This window comes from Leptinotarsa decemlineata, unplaced genomic scaffold (genome assembly GCF_025532065.1).
Source record: "Leptinotarsa decemlineata unplaced genomic scaffold, Ldec_3_MD MMD2_tig00004307_RagTag_RagTag, whole genome shotgun sequence".
In the NCBI taxonomy this organism is placed as follows: Eukaryota; Metazoa; Arthropoda; class Insecta; order Coleoptera; family Chrysomelidae; genus Leptinotarsa; species Leptinotarsa decemlineata.
Window position 1 is genome coordinate 9,680,144 of NW_027412606.1, and position 18,857 is coordinate 9,699,000.

General features: G+C 36.5%; 1 protein-coding gene across 1 annotated transcript in view; it reads right to left on the reverse strand.

The window, feature by feature from the left end:
• The window catches only part of Dnah3 (dynein heavy chain 3, axonemal), a 184,373-nt gene that overhangs the window by 10,214 nt on the left and 155,302 nt on the right, over positions 1–18,857 (reverse strand). The window contains exons 46-48 of the mRNA XM_074178952.1: positions 13,992–14,198; positions 11,637–11,844; positions 8,850–9,100 (exon numbers count right to left, since the gene is read on the reverse strand). Of these exons, the coding sequence (XP_074035053.1) occupies positions 8,850–9,100; positions 11,637–11,844; positions 13,992–14,198 (666 nt within the window). The remainder of the gene's footprint in view (positions 1–8,849; positions 9,101–11,636; positions 11,845–13,991; positions 14,199–18,857) is intronic.

Below are 18,857 nucleotides of genomic sequence, written 5' to 3' on the forward strand. Positions count from 1 at the left end.
GTTATTTATGTATCAAGGGAATTAGGAGGGCCTTAATTACCGATGGCAAAGTTTGCGTCCCGAGGGCCTCTGGCCCGAGGGACAGCAATTGCCTGAGGTTATTAAGGCTCATTAATTCCCGTGGTACATAGATAATTTTATTTCTGACCGATTTCAATAAAATTTTGTTCATTTTTGAAACGGAAAAATGTACCAATTCATTACCTTCCCGGTATATTTGGTACCGTTGGTACCGTTGATTATAGTAGAGTTTTCTTGTTGCTAGGTTGTTGCTATGTTACTTGTTTATAAACAGAACTTTGTTATCAAGCTGTGTTTGCGGTGAAAACGTGTTTTCTACCCCAAATATAATGGAGGATATTTTGAAAAAAGCTGAACAAGCAAGAGAATCATTAATTCCATCGAAAAGTGAAGCCGTATACCAAAAAGAATACAAGATATATCTGGACTGGCTGACACGGAAAAATGTTATGCCAAAAGATGTCACTGAAACTGTATTTCTGGCATATTTTCAAGAACTGGTAAGGAATTTTCTATGAGAAATAAAACGGCGCGTATGTTGTCTACTTTGTCATCAGAAGAGGCAGGTACCTCGACTGTAGTGAACAGAAGCTCCAGCCATACAAAAGAAGAAATTGTTTCCAGTGGTGGAAGTAATTTTCAGGGAACATTTCAAAATTGTACATTTATTATTTGTAATGACGTGAATAAATAAAATATGGTTCAGTTTTCATTTCTATTTATTTTTACTTGTGAAAAGTAGAGGGAATTATAAAATCTATAATGTCCCAAGGGATTTATGACCCTCTTTATTGATAGCGTAACTATGACGATATAAGCTTATAATATCCCGGTCAGAAATAAAATATTTAAAACGCATTCTTCTATTTCAATATTATATTTGAACTCAACTTCAATTCATTAACCAGACCAGTGCAAGTTACTAGTATCGATTTACCTGCCTACCCAACAGTTGTGACGGAAAAAAAATTAGTCATCCTAACGTGTGCATATTCTATAGGCTTCATACTTTCGATTGGTATGGAATTTGTATATTTGTTACCGGCCAAACCCGATTTTAGACCAAACTAGTTTTACCTAGGCTAAACTAGTTTATCCTATATGCGATCAGATAAACCGGTACAGACTAGGCGAAACGGGTCTGTCCTAAGGATGATAGGCGAAACTAGTTTAACCTATGAGGAACTGGTTGGGCCTAATATGAATAAGTACACTTCAGGATAAACTAGTTTGGCCTAGGATGAATTGGTTGGGCCTTATATGAATAGGTACACTTCAGGATAAACTAGTTTGGCCTAGTCTATTCTATGCTAACAGGGGCAAATTAAGCGAGAAGGTACGTGTCGAGACCTGTGCATTCGGGGATCCCACGATCGTATTTCTCACGTCGTCGCTTGCCCAGTTACGCTCGTTCTGCTTTGAATTGAGGACGTGTTAGTTAATACTCGTGTTTTGAAAAGATAAAAGTATATTTTTTCGGTTTTGTTTTATGTTATCATGGATGAGCCTTCTACATCTAGTAGACAAGCAGATCAAAAAAAGTGGAGAGAAAAGTTTGTAGCAGAAATTGCGGAAAGTGAAAAGAAAAAGTCTTCTCATTATAATGTAATATCAGATAAATGTTCGGAACTGGTTGAATAAGTGGAAGATGCTGTAAAGTCGGAAAAAAGGACACCTTTACAACAAAGACGACTCAAACGATTTGGTGTGCTAAAAATAGGAGATGTAAAAAAACTAATAGCACGGAGGGAAGGGAATATGAAATACTATCTACAGGCTGATGAGCTTTATGATGTGATTGACGCAGCTCATGTGGCGGTTGGACATGGAGGACGTGACAGCATGTTATGAATGAATAAATGAAAGTTTATTGACTACCTTACATTACATAATGTTTGTAGTAAGTCCAAATAATATCTAAAAAGAGTACAACACATAGAGAAACAAAATAAGATAAAATAAAATTTTAAAATATAGTACACTACTACTAGCTATTGTAAAATGTCACAGTGGCGAGTGCATTCCATAGAAATACACTAGCGATGTCGAAAATGTTCCATGAAATCACTGACAGAATAAAAACAATTAGTTAGTAAAAATTCTTTTAAGCGCTTCTTGAATTTATTGTTTGATAGGATTTTGTATTCGTGCGGTAACAGGTTGTAAAGATTATAATTTAAGTTTTTCTGTGATTTGGTTAAGCGAAAACGATCAGTACGAATATTGCCTGCAGCTCTGGTATAATGATTATGAATATCGGATTGTTTGCGCAGACACATTCGATTTTTGCGGATCTCAAGCAGAACAGAGAAAATGAATAATGAAGGCAAAGGCAATATGCGTAATTGTGCAAAAAGGGGCTGGCAGTGATCACGAAAACTCACATTGGCAAGTATCCTGATTGCTTTTTTTTAAGTCGGAAAATATCTACAGCACTAGAGGCATTCCCCCAGAGTACAATCCCATGAGTAATGACAGAGTGAACCAGCCCTACTTCAGTGGGGACTGGACACGCTTATGCCACACCTGGTTGGAATATTCAGAGCCTCTCTAGCTCTGAGGTATATTCCCAGTAAGTGGAGAGAAGTAAGAGTAGTATTTAAACCCAAACCAGGTAGGATGGACTACACCCTACCAAAAGCATTCCGACCAATTAGTCTCACATCGTTTTTCTTAAAAACCATGGAGAGGCTATGTGAGCGGTACATAAGAGATGAAGTACTTGTTAACAACCCACTTCATCCGAATCAGCATGCATATACCCGGGAAGGTCTACTGATTCGGCCCTTCACCATGTGGTTGGCAGAATCGAGAGATCATTGGACAACAAAGAATCCACCCTAGGTATATTCATAGATATTGAGGGAGCGTTTGATAAAACAACCTTTCCAACAATTACCCAGCAACTACACTCCAGGAATGTACCCCTGGTAGTAGGAGAATGGATACTCCAGATGCTCTCTAGCAGAGCAATAAGTATTAATGTAGAAGACATCACAGTTAAAGGACTGGTCATGAGGGGATGTCCACAGGGAGGGGTCTTATCACCCCTTCTCTGGAACATAGTTCTGGATACCCTAATTAATCACCTTAACAAAAATGGATTCTACACAATTGCATACGCAGACGACATAGTTATCTTGCAGACCGGCAAATTTGTAAACACACTGTGAGCCCACTGAGCGCAGGATGGGCTCAAATTGATAGAAACATGGTGTAAGGAACACTCACTGTCGATCAATCCCAAGAAGACTGAGATGGTCCTTTTCACCAGGAAAAGAAGTTTAACGGGCTTAAAACCTCCCGAAATCTTCAAAAGCCAACTAAACTTCTCTGAAGAGGTGAAATACCTTGGTATTATCCTCGACAAGAAGCTAACATGGAACTCTCATCTACAGAGTAGAGCAAAAAGAGCATACGTGGCTTATGAGCAATGTCGGAGGACAGTGGGACGCGCATGGGGTCTTTCACCCCGTGTAGTCGCCTGGATCTACAGTGCAATAATAAGACCTATGTTAACGTATGGAGCCATTGCATGGGGACCGAAAGTTCTACAAGCAACGGCCATCCAAAAATTATATCAAATACAGCGACTGGCTTGTTTAAACATCACAGGAGCCATGAGAACAACACCAACCGCGGCAATGGAAGTAATCACGGGTCTGACCCCTCTGGATCTGTTCGTTAAGGAGGTTGCGTTAATGGCCATGGTACGATTGCACACGGCTGGTGTAAACCTAGAAGTAGGAATGGGTCGATTGAGGCTGGGCCTATGGCGGGAAGCGCTTACTGCGCAACCTCTGCTGCAGGCAACAAGTGATGCAATTGAACCCAGGTTTGTGTTTAATAAACCCTACAAAATACAAATTAAGCAGAACACAGAGTCAGATGCTACAAATGCAATACGGATTTATACAGATGGCTCAAAAACCAAAGAAGGTTCAGGATGTGGAGTCTACTCCAGATCACTAAGCCTAAGGATCAAATGGGGAATGGGAAGAAATACCAGCGTGATCCAAACAGAACTGGCTGGTATCTCAATCGCCACAAAAGAAATAACCAAGAAAAAAATTTCGGGCAAAAACATAACAATCTGCACTGATAGCAGACAAGCACTATTAGCCTTGAACAGACACCGTGTTACTTCAGGGCTAGCACTAGAGTGCCACCAAGATTTAGCCAAAGCCTCGGTAGATAATAACATTATCCTGAGGTGGGTTAAAAGGCACGACAGGAGTAAAGGTAATCGCATTGCCGACTCTTTAGCCAAGGAAGCGGCTGGACTAAGAATTTTAGGACCAAGTGGCACCCACGGCCTGATGACTTCGACAATTGCGGAACTAGTCAAATGTTACACCCATGCTCAATCTTTAAAGAGATGGGATGAAATCAAAGGATGTAATCTTGCCAGGATCACCTTGGGCGACCCTGGGAAGCTGGCGCCGAAGAAATATCTGGCGATGACCAGGAAAAATCTACGCCTTACAGTAGGATTTCTGACTGGCCACTGTCAGCTAAGGAAACACCTACATAATATGGGGCTAGTGGACACACCTCTATGCAGGATGTGTGAACAGGAAGATGAGACTGTCAGGCATGTCCTGTGCGAGTGCCCGGAGTTATCGTCAATAAGAGAGTGTGTGTTCGGCGAGTCTTGGCCTACACCTGCCGATATAAAGGAGATGTCTCCCAGCGACCTGTCCACCTTCCTGGAAAGGACAGGATGGACGACGACCTAGGAGGACAACTCCTTGGGAGGATGTACAATGGGTCACATGTGGCCTAAGTGCGTGGGCTTACACTCACCCTCCCTACTCTAGAGAGATACAGAATGACAGAGTGAAATAATGAAAAATATACATTTTTGAGTGTTGGAAAACTTATAATTGGCTTCAGTTGACGGAGCAAAAAAATTGAGCTGGCCAATTTACCTCGTAGGTCATCCGTATGATTTTGCCAAGATAATTTACTATCTATGTTTATGCCTAACAATTTCACACTGTTATCACTCGACATAGTGCTAGACAAACAAAAGGTGAGATTCTTTGTTTTTTCATTATTCAGTTTTAGTTTATTTAATGAAAACCACGTTTCAGCACTTGAGAGTGAAATTTTTACAGACTGTTGCAAATCCGGCAAGGTGTCACCTGAAAAGATGAGCGTAGTATCGTCAGCAAATAAAACTGACTTATAGGGATGCAAAAAATTAGGTAGATCATTGATGTAAATGATGAACAATAGAGGGCCGAGGACTGAGCCCTGGGGCACTCCATGTTTGATAGGTTTATAATTAGATGTACAGCTGTTATATGTGACAGCTTGTAAACGATTTGTTAAATATGAGGCAATGAGCGATAAAGCTACACCTCTTATTCCATAGAACTGCAGCTTATCCAGAAGAATAGAGTGAGAGATGCAATCAAACGCCTTAGATAGGTCGCAGAATGTGATGGCGGTTATCTTGCCCTCCTCAAGGCCCTCGATCACATCACTCACCACCTTGAGAACAGCTTGTTATGTGAGTGGGTAAAAAACCTGTTTTGTTCAAAATAGTTGTATAAACGCTGTTTCAGGAGAGTCTCGATTATTTTACTGAAGATAGAGATTATAGTTATTGGTCGATAATTATTCGTATCCGAAAGGTTCCCTTTTTTATGAAGAGGTAGGACTTTTGATATTTTGAAAGCATCCGGGTAGATACCGGACAAGAAAATCAGATTTATGAGGGAGGTGATATGCTTTACAATTATATCAGCTACTTCCTTGATGACGAAGCTGTTCAGTTCGTAAGAATCCAAGCAACCTGAGTTGTTTGACTATGGTAGTTAGGACTTCATGTTCTGTGACCGGAGATAGAAAGAATGAACTGTTCGGGGTAGGGAAATTACGATAGTTTAACAGTTCCGTGTCTGACGTTGCAGGGATTGACTTTATTATGTTTGCAGCAATTTCAACAAAAAATTCATTGAAAGTCTCAGCAGACAAGGAGTCATCTTGGAGGTTGCTTGCATATTTTTTTTATTTCTTTCGAAATTTACAATTTTCCATGATGCTTTGCACTTATTCTTAGCTGACGAAATGAAATTGTCATAAGTTAATCTTTTGCTGTTTTTTACTTGTATATTATAATCTTTCTTGAAACTCCTGAAGACAGCAATGTCGACAGGTTTTTTGCTGACCTCTAAAATAGCTTTGAGAGTGGAGAGTTTGTCTCTTTTTTCCCTCAAAGAATCATCAAACCAATTTACTGGAGATTTCCTGACTTTTTCACGGCATTTTTTCAGAGGAAAAATATCAACAATCAGCTGTCTAAATGTGTTTGTTATAAAATGAGATAAGTAGTTGACATCTCGATTAGCTTCAAAAATAGATCAGCCCATATTTAAGAGGAAATTTCTTAGCTTACATATGCCATTTTTTGAAAAAAACCATTTAAGTAAAGGTTCGTTTGGAAAAATGTTTTTTTTTCCTATTTATAGCAATTACTTGTGCTCTGTGATCTGAAATACATGGTTCCCAGACACCAGCCGTAAAAACATTGTTCAAGTTGGTAAAAATGTTGTCAATGCAGGAAGCCGATGTAGCTGTTACTCTGGTGTAATCATTAATAGTAGCTGCGAAACCAAAGGATGTCAATAAATCTTTTAATTTTTTACCAGAGGGTGATAAATGATTTAGATCGATATTTATATCACCCGTTATAACTACATCCAAACCGAGACATCAAAAAAATATGCTAATATAACAAAAGAAATGATAAGCCTGTATTTATCAATGTGTGATGTATGTCAACAAAAGAAGAGAAAAAAGAAGAGAGGACTAGTTTCAAAGCCGATTCTTCACTCTGAAATGAATAGCAGATGCCAGGTGGATTTGATCGATTTTCAGACACAACCTGATGAACAATTCAAATTTATTATGGTTTACCAAGACCATTTAACAAAATTTGTTCTTCTGCGGATAACATCTAAGAAAGCGGCAGAAGTGGCCTACTACCTGAATGATATATTTCTAACTATAGGAGCACCATGCATTCTCCAATCTGACAATGGTAGAGAATTTGTCAATAATGTGATTAGTCAGCTCGCAACTCTTTGGCCAGAACTCAAAATTGTGCATGGAAAACCAAGGCACAGTTAAAGTCAGGGTTTCGTTGAACGTGCTAATCAAGATTTAAAGAACATGATAGTTCTTGGCTGAAGGACAACAATTCAACGAAATGGTCGGAGGGTTTAAGATATGTCCAGTTTATGAAAAACCGTGCCTTTCACTCAGGAATAAAACAATCGCCTTACAAGGCCTCATTCGGGATAGAGCCTAGAGTAGGACTTTCGACTTCATCGTTACCGCAAGAAATAATAAATGATCTTCAGGATGAGGACGACCTCAGAAAAGTTATCGAAGATGATTCGAATAGTAACCAAAGTGAAGATGGAGTTGGCGGCGTTGTGGAAATTGATTCGTAGAACATTAAAGATGCTAGAATAACGGCGGCAAAAAATCTTGAAAAACAAGCAAAAAATGAAAGCTTCTTCCGACAAATCCCATCCACCTGCCAATATTGGAGACAATGTAACTATACCAATTCCAAACGTAGACAAAGGCAGAGGTGATCTCATAAACATTATTGGGGTTATTCTTCGGAAAAACGATGAGGACCTTTATAAAGTTGGCACCAAACATGGCGTATTGCAGAAATTATATTGCAGGTACAGATTTTTTGCTCACTGTATTTTTAAAGCCCATTTTAATAATACTTATTTCAAATAGACTTATTCAATGTCGACATTACCATATTTTTCTGGTGATTGAAAAATATTACTTTTGATTTGTTTTTTTCTTTCAGAACTGAATTCGATATTTGCATTCAGGAATTTTTAAACGTAGGTGATGTTGACCAAGATACTGAAATATCTCTGAGGACTGCAGCCACTAAACATTCAGTTGGTTCAGGGCAAGGTTTCGTAAGGTGCAGCTGCGTAAAAAAATGTTTGACAAACAGGTGCAAATGCAAGAAAAAAATGGTGCTCTGCAATTCTAAATGCCATCAGAGTACACCATGCAAAAATAAGTGAATTTGATATTTATCTAATTATTAAATACATCTTGATTTCAATTCTTGTATTTCTGGTATTTTATTATTCCCTGTTAGCATAGAATAGACTAGGCCAAAGTAGTTTATCTTGTAGTGTACCTATTCATATAAGGCCCAACCAATTCATCCTAGGCCAAACTAGTTTATCCTGAAGTGTACCTATTCATATAAGGCCCAACCAATTCATCCTAGGCCAAACTAGTTTATCCTGAAGTGTACTTATTCATATTAGGCCCAACCAGTTCCTCCTAGGTTAAACTAGTTTCTCCTATCATCCTTAGGACAGACCCGTTCCGCCTAGGCTGTACCGGTTTATCCGATCGCATATAGGATAAACTAGTTTAGCCAAGGTAAAACTAGTTTGGCCTAAAATCGGGTTTGGCCGGTATAATATTAACCAAACCAGTAAAGTGTGTGAAAAAAAATGTTTAAATTGGTAACTCATCATATCCTGGAAATAATTCTTTTAGTCACTCCACTTGCAATATATTTATTGGCATATTCAGTTTGATATGAAATACTTTCCATCCATTAACCAGCTCCATGAAGGTCGTGTTATACTGGGATCCTATACTATAAATTGTACTTACGTATAAAGTCTTTGAGAATATAAATAACATGAAGATGATGGTTTTCTTCAAAAATAATCAGTAATATTCGATATGAATTTCAGTCTTGAAGGTATGCCCAGTGAGATCGTCAAAAACCTACTTATATCTTAAGAATATCTCACCTGTAATTGAACAACGCAAATCCTCAGATCCGATTCATTGAATTCGTATGGTATATTCCATCCTAGAGGTCCAAATTTCCGTCTTTCTTGTACCAATGCATGAAAAAAGCATAATGCAAATAGAAGAGGTCGAAAAGCTTTCCCGTTGGGACAAGCATTATAAAAGTCATTATCTGATATGGGATCAGACATATATGATCTCAAAAGATTTTGTCTCAACCCTTTCGGTGCTTCATTTGTCATTTTCACACCTGTAAAACAATTGTTTATCTCATTGGTGAAATTTTTAGTTCATCTGAAATAATGTACGTCGAAAGTGATTATTCCTGAACGTTATGTCAACCTATTAGAAGATATATGTTCTACTATGTTACTTCATGATAGCAGATGAAATAGCTTTTGATTACAGGACTGGCTGTCGTTCAATATGTGAAACTAGCTGCAGGTGCCTATCGATTTCTATATTGCAGAAGAGAAGGAAATCTGCTAACGTTTATCACAATAAGAATCAATTCTCTGGATTTCCCGTTATGTGGAACAGAGCCACCCCAATCAAATGAACAGATGTTTCTCCGTTACACAGATGGATAACTTCAAGTTTTCATAATTCGCAAATGCATTAATTCATTATTTGATGATATAAATATTGATAATGTGTACAATGATTATGAAACAAAACAATCGATTGATATCTTCAAATCAAATGATATATTTGTAATAAATAACGATATTTCTACTATAGAAGCAATCAAAAGTTCCACTCTTTATTAATCACTTCGTACAAATACAAAAAAATCCTGATTTACAATTTTTGATCAAAGATATTCTTACTTTGATAAAATAGTTGAAAAATGCAACAGAAAAAAATTAAAGCAATATCTAAAACACTTCAACAATTGTACTCATATGGAATAATTGTTGTCCAATAGAAGCAATGCTGATTATAAAGGACACATGAAAAGTATAAGTTTGAATAATTATAAAATTGATAATGTATTTCAAATTTGTGAGATCATTATTGTTACGAGTAAATAATTATGTTCTACCATTCCGAATACTTCATGACGACCTGAAAATGTGGAAAAATTTCTATGTTTTGGGCCATTAGATTGGACTGTAACTGAGGAAATGATTGAACATTTGATATGATGATATAATAATAGTATAAATAATGTAAAACCCGCCATGACTGAAATTTCAACAACTTTATTAATTATTTTTTCGAAATCTTTCGAAAGTGAAGTGAAACCTAATGATATGAAAACTGTAAAGTTTTCATAAAAATGACAAAATGATGGTTCTGACAACTACTAGTGAACCAAGCCCTTTTCAGTTTTTTTGGGTTTTAGAAAGATTGCTTTATGAAATTTCAAATGATAGTTTGAAAAACAGTGATGTTTTATGCAGTGCTCAGTATGGTTTCTGCAAGTCTAAAGATACTGAAGAAGCAGCAGAAGATGCCATTCAAAAATCAAAACTGAAACTGACAATGATGAAAAATGTTGCATGTTCTCCTGAAATAAGATTCAATCATTTGCCACTAAACATATCGAGACATTGATTTCAAAATAAAACAATTTTTTAGAGGGTATGCCTTCAATTGGTTTGCAAATTAAATCAATGACCGACAAAAATATTTGCATGAAAATTTTTTTTTAGGAACCGCAAGGATATATATTGTTGGTACATCCTTTTTTTAGTATGCCCTAACTCATCAACGAAGTTATCTTTCAAGGGATCAGTTGAATTATCTACAGATGTTACAACAATTTCATACTTTTCAGATAAGCAACAGTGACAAAATTCAAGTTGATATGAAAACAATTTAAAGAACGAAAAAAATTGAGAAATTTCAAAAAATCGCCTCAAAAGAGTACTTCTGAAAGATTATTGAACAGATGCACCAACCCTATAGATATTAATGATGATTTAATGAGTTATACCAATTATAATGAATATTGCATCTTGATGAGAAATGATGGTGAAGAAAATATACTGAAATTATTCAAGCGAAATATCTGTCGCAATTCTATTCAAGATCATGAGGCATAAATCTCTTAATTTGTTTCTAAAATATATATGCTTCATTCTAACATACTCACAATTGCATTATTTTATTTATATTTAGAAATCAGCCAATAAATCCACGATTACACATCTAGAGTCTTCACAAAATGAAACTTTCGAAAGTAGAAACCACTCAAAATTTGAATAAACCAAACAACTTTTCAGATTTGAACACTCTGTTCAAATAAATAATTTGTTTTTCTATTAACTTTATGACCTATATGTCTTGAATTTTGGAACAAAGTTTTATAAAAATCAGTAAAATTGATAATCAAAATACGACACATCAAAATTGTTATCAGTTAGTGATTTCGAATTCAATTTTGAGCAGAACTTGATTTATCATAATGGATTTATCAGGTGTTTTTCGTTCAGTATTTCATCACTTTTTCGAATTTCCAGTTTGCTATCATTCATAAACGTTTAATATTTCTTGAAATAATAAAGACAATACATTCATGAAGTGACACAAGAATAACGGTGCAATTCTGAATTTTGTTATGAATCAATGAATATTTTGACTGTATAATGCGGGAAGATACATATTGACCAATGGTGACTTTTGAATTTGTCGTCAGAAAACTTTTGTATTCAGAAATGATAATTCAATATAATAACTCGTATCTTTTTTATCTTTGTTTTACAGTGATTATATCGCTTATATTTCGAAATGGATCCAACCCCTGCATGTCAAAATCAGGTGATACCAGAGATGATTACCATTTTGCAGAATCGCGACAGGAAACGATTTGCTTGGATAACTTGTTAACCATAATCTGAAACTGGAATTTGTTACTTCTGGTACAATCACTTCGTCGCAAATTCTATCTAATTCTCTCATCCAACTCTCTGCCAGGTGGCAATTTTGTAACACAGCCCATTGTCCAGTTTCTAGACCAGTGTTGATCATATTTGTTGCTATAGGCCCCTGGAAAACAAAAAGAGTTATTGATGAAATAAACCAAGGATTTGATATCCCTATAAACACAGGATATCTTTCAGACTTCCATATGGACATGGATCTTGAAGAGGCATCTATTGAATGTCCATGATATTGACGTCCACAGTATGGAAAAGGCTATTAGGTTTGTATTGTATTGTATCTTCAGGTAAAAACATTGATCAAGTCCACCAATTTTTTTCATGGTTTGGGGATATCAGAAGCATCGTGATTGGTAAGGCATTGAATACAATTGCAATATATCTTGCTATGTTGAATACTACATCAACAGATTACATATAAATATAGGACAAAGAATGTAAGGGCGGATAGAATGAATAGCGATTATGGAGTAGGAAGTAGAAGCAGTAAATATCAGGTTTTTCCAAAATTTTAGAACGATTAATGCATAAAAGATTAACCGATTATTTGGAAAACTTCAATCTTTCATATAGTGATCAGAATGGTTTTCGCAGGTCTAGAGATAAAGAGGCAATGAATTGAAAAAGTTTTTAATGAATTAAAATGAAAAATAGAGGATTATATAGTTTTCATACAGCCGGAATCATCTGAATATTTTATATTGATTATGGAAATTTCACATTCAACTATTTGCCCATATTGATTATTCTACTGAAATGTTTGTTATTCAGTTATTCATATTTTCGTTAAAAGAGCAATGTTCACTGCTCATATCAATTACTTGTGTTTTCTTGTTCAGTATTCCATTTAATTTGTATCTTTAGTTAATTTAGTTGATTCGTATTCATAAACATTAAATGTTTCTTGGGATGATAAAGACGAATCGAATAAACTCGTCGAATATCTGTCACGTGAGTCGGTGAAGAAAATGTTCAAAATTCATGAATTTCATCCGTGAAAAACGCAACATCTGCAAGAACTAGGCGATCACGATCCAGACCGACCAATAAAGCACAAAGTATAAGCTCTGCTGTTTCATCATTTTGTAATCTAAGGCGAAACAAACTGTCTTCTGATAGTCCGAGTGTCTGCACATGATGATTCAAACGACAGTGACCTGTAAGAAGGCCTGTTAGACCTCGTAGTTCTTTCCTACTGTAGTCTAACAACTGTTTGGTATCAAGCTGCGAACGGTGGATAAACGCCTTGGAGTGAGCCAAACCTGGAAGATTCTACCAGAAGTCCATGAATCTTCTTGCCATCCAGGTGTTCAATCTTTGTTTGGCAGAGCCTAAAGCGATGCCAATGACAGGTTCTGGTCCGATGAAGCTGCTTGTAGCACCCTCCTTTGTGAGAGAATCAGCAACCTCATTGCCCTTCAGGGCAGTATGGCCAGGAATCCAGACCAGAGACAATTTGTTAAGTCTTCCGTTTTCCGCAAATTGCTACCAATTTAGACGTTTCTCGGTAGGAGCCAAGAGCTTTCAATACCGCTTGACTGTCCGAGAAAACTTTTATTGACTTGTGTGTGTTGTTGAATTCAACCAATCTCTCCGCACACAATTCAATAGCATAGATTTTCGCTTCAAATACAGTCCCATAAGTCCCTAGGCAGGTTGATATTTCTGTCTCTGGTCTGCAAATGAAAACACCTGCACCAGAGCCTGAAGGTGTATTTGATCCATCTGATCCATCTGTGAACCAACAACTATCTGCTCTTAACATTTTCTTCTCTCGGACGATCCAAACCCCTCTACTCGGTTAAATTACAATATAAGGCAGTTCGTAGTTGACAGTTGGAGACATAAAGTCAGAGGTCATTTCCAGAATGCTGTGACTTCCAGTGTCAACCAACAGTCTGTTGCACTCTGCATTTAATTGATTTGTGCAATTGGCAATGTGCACAAGTCAATATGCAGTCCATCTAGCCTCTCTCTCCAGAAAAATGTGAAGACGAGGTAGTTCTAGAAGGATCCATCAGTAGCGACACTAACGGTACTTTGATATTTATTTTTTCAGTTTGGATTGGTTGGGCCTACGGTATTGATGGGGATGAGTTTTTTTTGTTTCATTTCTTTTTTCACTTCCTATCCAAAAAATATTTTTGAGAATTTTTTTATATCATCTTCTGTTTGTAATATGGCACATTGTGAGTTTCCACAATTGTACGCTGTATTTAAGAACGATAAAACTAATTGTTTTCACAAACTCACCTGTCCTTGTCCTAGTGAAATAGTCATGAGACTTGTTTTTGCAATTCCTTTATCTGCTGCGAATCTCACCAAACCCGCCATGGGGTCGGAACCAGCTGATAATATGAATACCAATGGTGTACAGCAGTTACTGTCATTATAAGACTCTTCCAAGTTGAACTGAGGTGGTTCCAGATAAGATGAACCCATTTCTTCTACAATGTAATTCTGAAAAATATTTATGAAATGTATCAATTGAACCAAAAACATGTGATTGTTCAACAAGTAGTAACAAAACTGCATCTATTAAGATGTATGATAACAGTTAATTAGATTTGAGAAATGAAATGGACAACTCTTCAGGGAGGAATATGTTTATGCACGAGTTATACGTATAAGGGATCGGGCAATATAGGAATTTTGTAATATGTGGAGGGACGAATAACAAACATGGTCTCAGACCACATGACCTCAATACATGATTGACAAAAAATTCACGCTGAAAATCATAAAAGAGTAGAAAAAACAGACTGCTTGGCAAAAACATGTGGTACACAGATCGGTCGGGACGGAAGCAGAAATTTACTGTAAGGGCACAAATTTGGATTTCAATTACCTGCTCTTCAGACGGTTTACACCATTCTGAGGAGATCATGCCCGGTACTGATGATGGTCCAAACACCCCGAAACTGGTCTATCGACCAAACGAAATTAATTTCTGCTTTTCATAGTGGAAAATAACTTGCGACGAATCTTCGAAGTCGAAGACGTTGCACATATATGAAGAATCATGACTGAGATCTATCGTTCGAAAATATTGCATTGCATACTGCACCGCATTGTTGCCACATCTACATGTTACAGACATCAACTTGGAAATTTCAAATAGAACACCCTATATATTATTATCATTTTTAAATTCTGCATCGAAATCCAAATTACTTTCATAAACCATGTTCTATACCCATCTCCCTCCGTTTTCAAAATTTTAATAATTTTGTAGTTTTTTTTTGTGAAAACATGGTATTTTTAATATTTAATATAGCATGAATTGGGTGATACACCAAACTCAAACTCTGGCAACATCAAGATAAGCTATGGTGGTTGTTATTTCAGAACGAAACTCAAATCTTATTTTATACAGAGTGTCTGAAAAATACGTCTCAATTTGAAAAACGACCATAACTATTTTTTATTCAAATGGAGTACCCTGTATATTATTCAATTTTCGACTTCAGTCTACCAATGTGAACAACTTTGATCAACTATGTCCAATACCTATCTCTGGCCGTTTATGAGATATGAATTCTATAATTTTTTTGCTTCTATACAAAAAATATAACACTTCAAATACAAAATTCGGCGAAAAATGTATTTATTGAACACATTGAATAATGAATAATAACTTTATATTAGTTCAGAAAGGTTTAATGGAATACATGAATCAAATTTCATAGTAGGTGTATGACATTACTATTTTGACAGAAGAACGAACACTTTAACAAAATTAATTCTAAACAAGAGATAATATTGTGAAACTAGCTTCGCAATTATCTGACATTTGATGCTGACATGACAAAAATTCGATAGCTCAGGTGCTTGAAATACTAACCATTCACTTGTGAATATTGAGGGATTGATGTTATTATGTGATTAGTCGTGGCTCTGCGGATTTCTGACGGATCGATTTCCTCGAAGGCACATTTAACCCGATCTTTCAGTTCCTGTTTCGCATTGATAGGATGTTCTATATACCCTTTGTTATATTTTTCCCCAGAGGTAAAAATTTAGGGGAGTCAGATCCGGTGATACCAACAATTCCGATACAAGTTCAGGGGCAAATTGTCTATAAAATCACTAATAGTCGATCTCAGAATATCTAAATATTTTTGGGAATTCAACTTGTCTTCATAAATGCAAATAGAATCTTTATCATCCGTGAGCATACAAAAAACATAAAACTGAATTTTTGTAAGAATCCCTTTTGTTTAATGAAATGGGGATTTTCTGAAGCCCAGAAGTGATTATTTCGACGATTGAATATTCCCTCGCGTCAGACAAATGAATATTAAACGAATTTAGGATTTTCAGAATTCGAATAATTATTATTATCTATCTTCACTGTTCAATATGACAATCAAACTATTTAAACAAGTTATTGTCAAATCCACTCTTTTGTTCAAATATGATTTAGATCATAGTACACCATTATCCTTGCCGAAATTCAGTTGCGAAATTTGAAATTAATTTTTAAAACTCTTTTGATATTCGAGTAGATGATTGGAAATTGAAAAAGATTCACCATATGTATTGAATTTTTTAGCTTGATTTAATAATATTCAAAAGAATTTCTTGGAAAAACAATCTCAGTTTGTCAATTTTCAATCTAAAGGAGTAAACTTCCAAAGGCTCGAGAACTACGCCATTTTCGCAAAGCTGAAGTTTTGAGAGTGTGTGTATCTGTATCTGTAGAGTAGGGAGGGTGAGTGTAAACCCACAGCACTTAGGCGACATGTGACCCATTGTACATCATCCCGAGGAGTTGTCCTCCTAGGTCGTCGTCCATCCTGACCTTTCCAGGAAGGTGGACAGGTCGCTGGGAGACATCTCCTTTATATCGACAGGTGTAGGCCAAGACTCGCCGAACACACACTCTCTTATTGACGACAACTCCGGGCACTCGCACAGGACTTGCCTGTTCACACATCCTGCATAGAGGTGTGTTCACCAGCCCATATTATGGAGGTGTTTCCTTAGTTGACAGTGACCAGTCAAAAATCCTACCGTAAGGCGTAGATTTTTCCTGGTCATTGCCAAATATTTCTTCGGCGCCAGCTTCCCAGGGTCACCCAAGGTGATCCTGACAAGATTACATTCTTTAGTTTCGTCCCATCTTTTTAAGGAGTGAGCATGAGTGTAATACTTGACTAGTTCCGTAATTGTCGAAGTCATCAGGCCGTAGGTGCCACTGGGTCCTAAAATTCTTAGTCCAGCCACTTCCTTGGCTTAAGAGTCGGCAATGCGATTACCTTTACTCCTGTCGTGCCCTTCAACCCACCTCAGGATAATGTTATTATCTATCGAGGTTTTGGCTAAATCTTTGAGAGTGTGTGTATTATGCACTCGATTTTTAATTTTGTTGGAATTTTATGCTTGCATAGAAATAGTTCATATCTCATAAACGGTCAGAGATAGGTATAGGACATAATTGAATGAAGATGTTCGCATTGGTTGGCTGAATTTGAAGATTGAATAATATACAGGGTGTTCCGTTTGAAAAAAATTTGTTATGGTCGTTTTTCAAAGATATAAATTTAGACGTATTTTTTAGACACTCTGTATATAATAAGATTCTTGTTTCGTTCTGAAATAATGACCACCATACCTTATCTCAATGTTAACAGAATTTGAGTTCGATGTATCAGGTAATTCATGCGATATTAAATTTTAATGTTTTCGCCAAAAAAATTACAAAATAATTAATACATTAAAAACGGTGAGAGATAGGTAAAAAACATGGTTCACAAAAGTAACTTGGATTTCGATGCAGAATTCAAAAATGATATAATCTAGGGTGTTCGATTTGAAATTTCCAAGTTGATGTCGGTTACATATAGATGTGGCAACAATGCGGCGATGAAAATATTTACAAACTGTCATCTTTTTCTGTTCTCCAGATACGTCTAATAGACCATCGAATATGGAATACCCTGTATATATATGACAATCAAAATATGTTGGCGATCATCATCAAAAAATTCATTTGTGAAAGTTTCCCAAACTTCTCGCGAAACAGTAATTTGCTATCAAGTGTTCTAATCGATGATAAAAGACGGTTCAACAGCTTCATTACATTGATTGATTGATTTGTCTTGCAGAGGGGATAGAAAGTGTTGGGACAAGAAGCGTAGTCTGCAGAAGTTTGCATAGCAAACATTTTGAAAAGAATTTTTCTAGATGATAGAAACACAATCGATCTAGTTCCGGGTGCTCCCACCCCAGAAACAAATACCATATCGTAGATGCGATTCACGAAGCGGAAAATATGCGTTTCGAACTGCGGTATATTTGAGAGATTCTGATATAGGTCTTGAACTTTCCCACATAACTTAATGATATGAACTGAAAATTTCGATTCATTAAAAGTCATGATATTGGTCTTGTATAAATTGAAAGATGACAAGTTGGCATCACATATTTATTATTCATTATCCTGTTACGCTAGTTGCACACACACACCGATTTTGGACGACCGACTTTGTACTGGTCGTCCAAATTCCAGTTTGTGTCTGAAAGTTACTTCTTTGCATGATCTTCACATCCATGTATAGAGTTACTTAATGTGATATGAAAAGATCCTTCAAATAATTGCAATGCAGCTGGAAGTCAGCCCAAAAACCGTATGGACAGTTCCAAAAAGAAACCTCCCATATCCATATAACATACAGCAAGTCCAAGTTTTACTGCCTCGAGATTTTTACCCAAAGTAAATGTTTTGCAGGTGGTTGATTCATGACACACAATAATAATTTCATACCAAATATTTTATTTACGAAGACAAAGCAAATTTTTCACGAGATGCTATTATGAACTATCACAATGGCCAGTTTTGGGCCTACGAAAATCCTCACGTAATTAGAGCAAGTCATTTTCAGCAATAATTTTTGCTGAACGTTCAGGTAGCAATGATTGTGAGTACCTAATTGGCCCATTTTTTCTACCAGCAAGATTAACAGGTGAATCCTACACGAACTTTTTGCGAGATCATTTGCCCATTTTGTAAGAAGTGCCGGTACTTGTAATGCTAGTTGCACACACACCGATTTTGGACGGCCGACTTTATACCGGTCGTCCAAATTCCAATAGTGAACCACATGTGGGAACGGG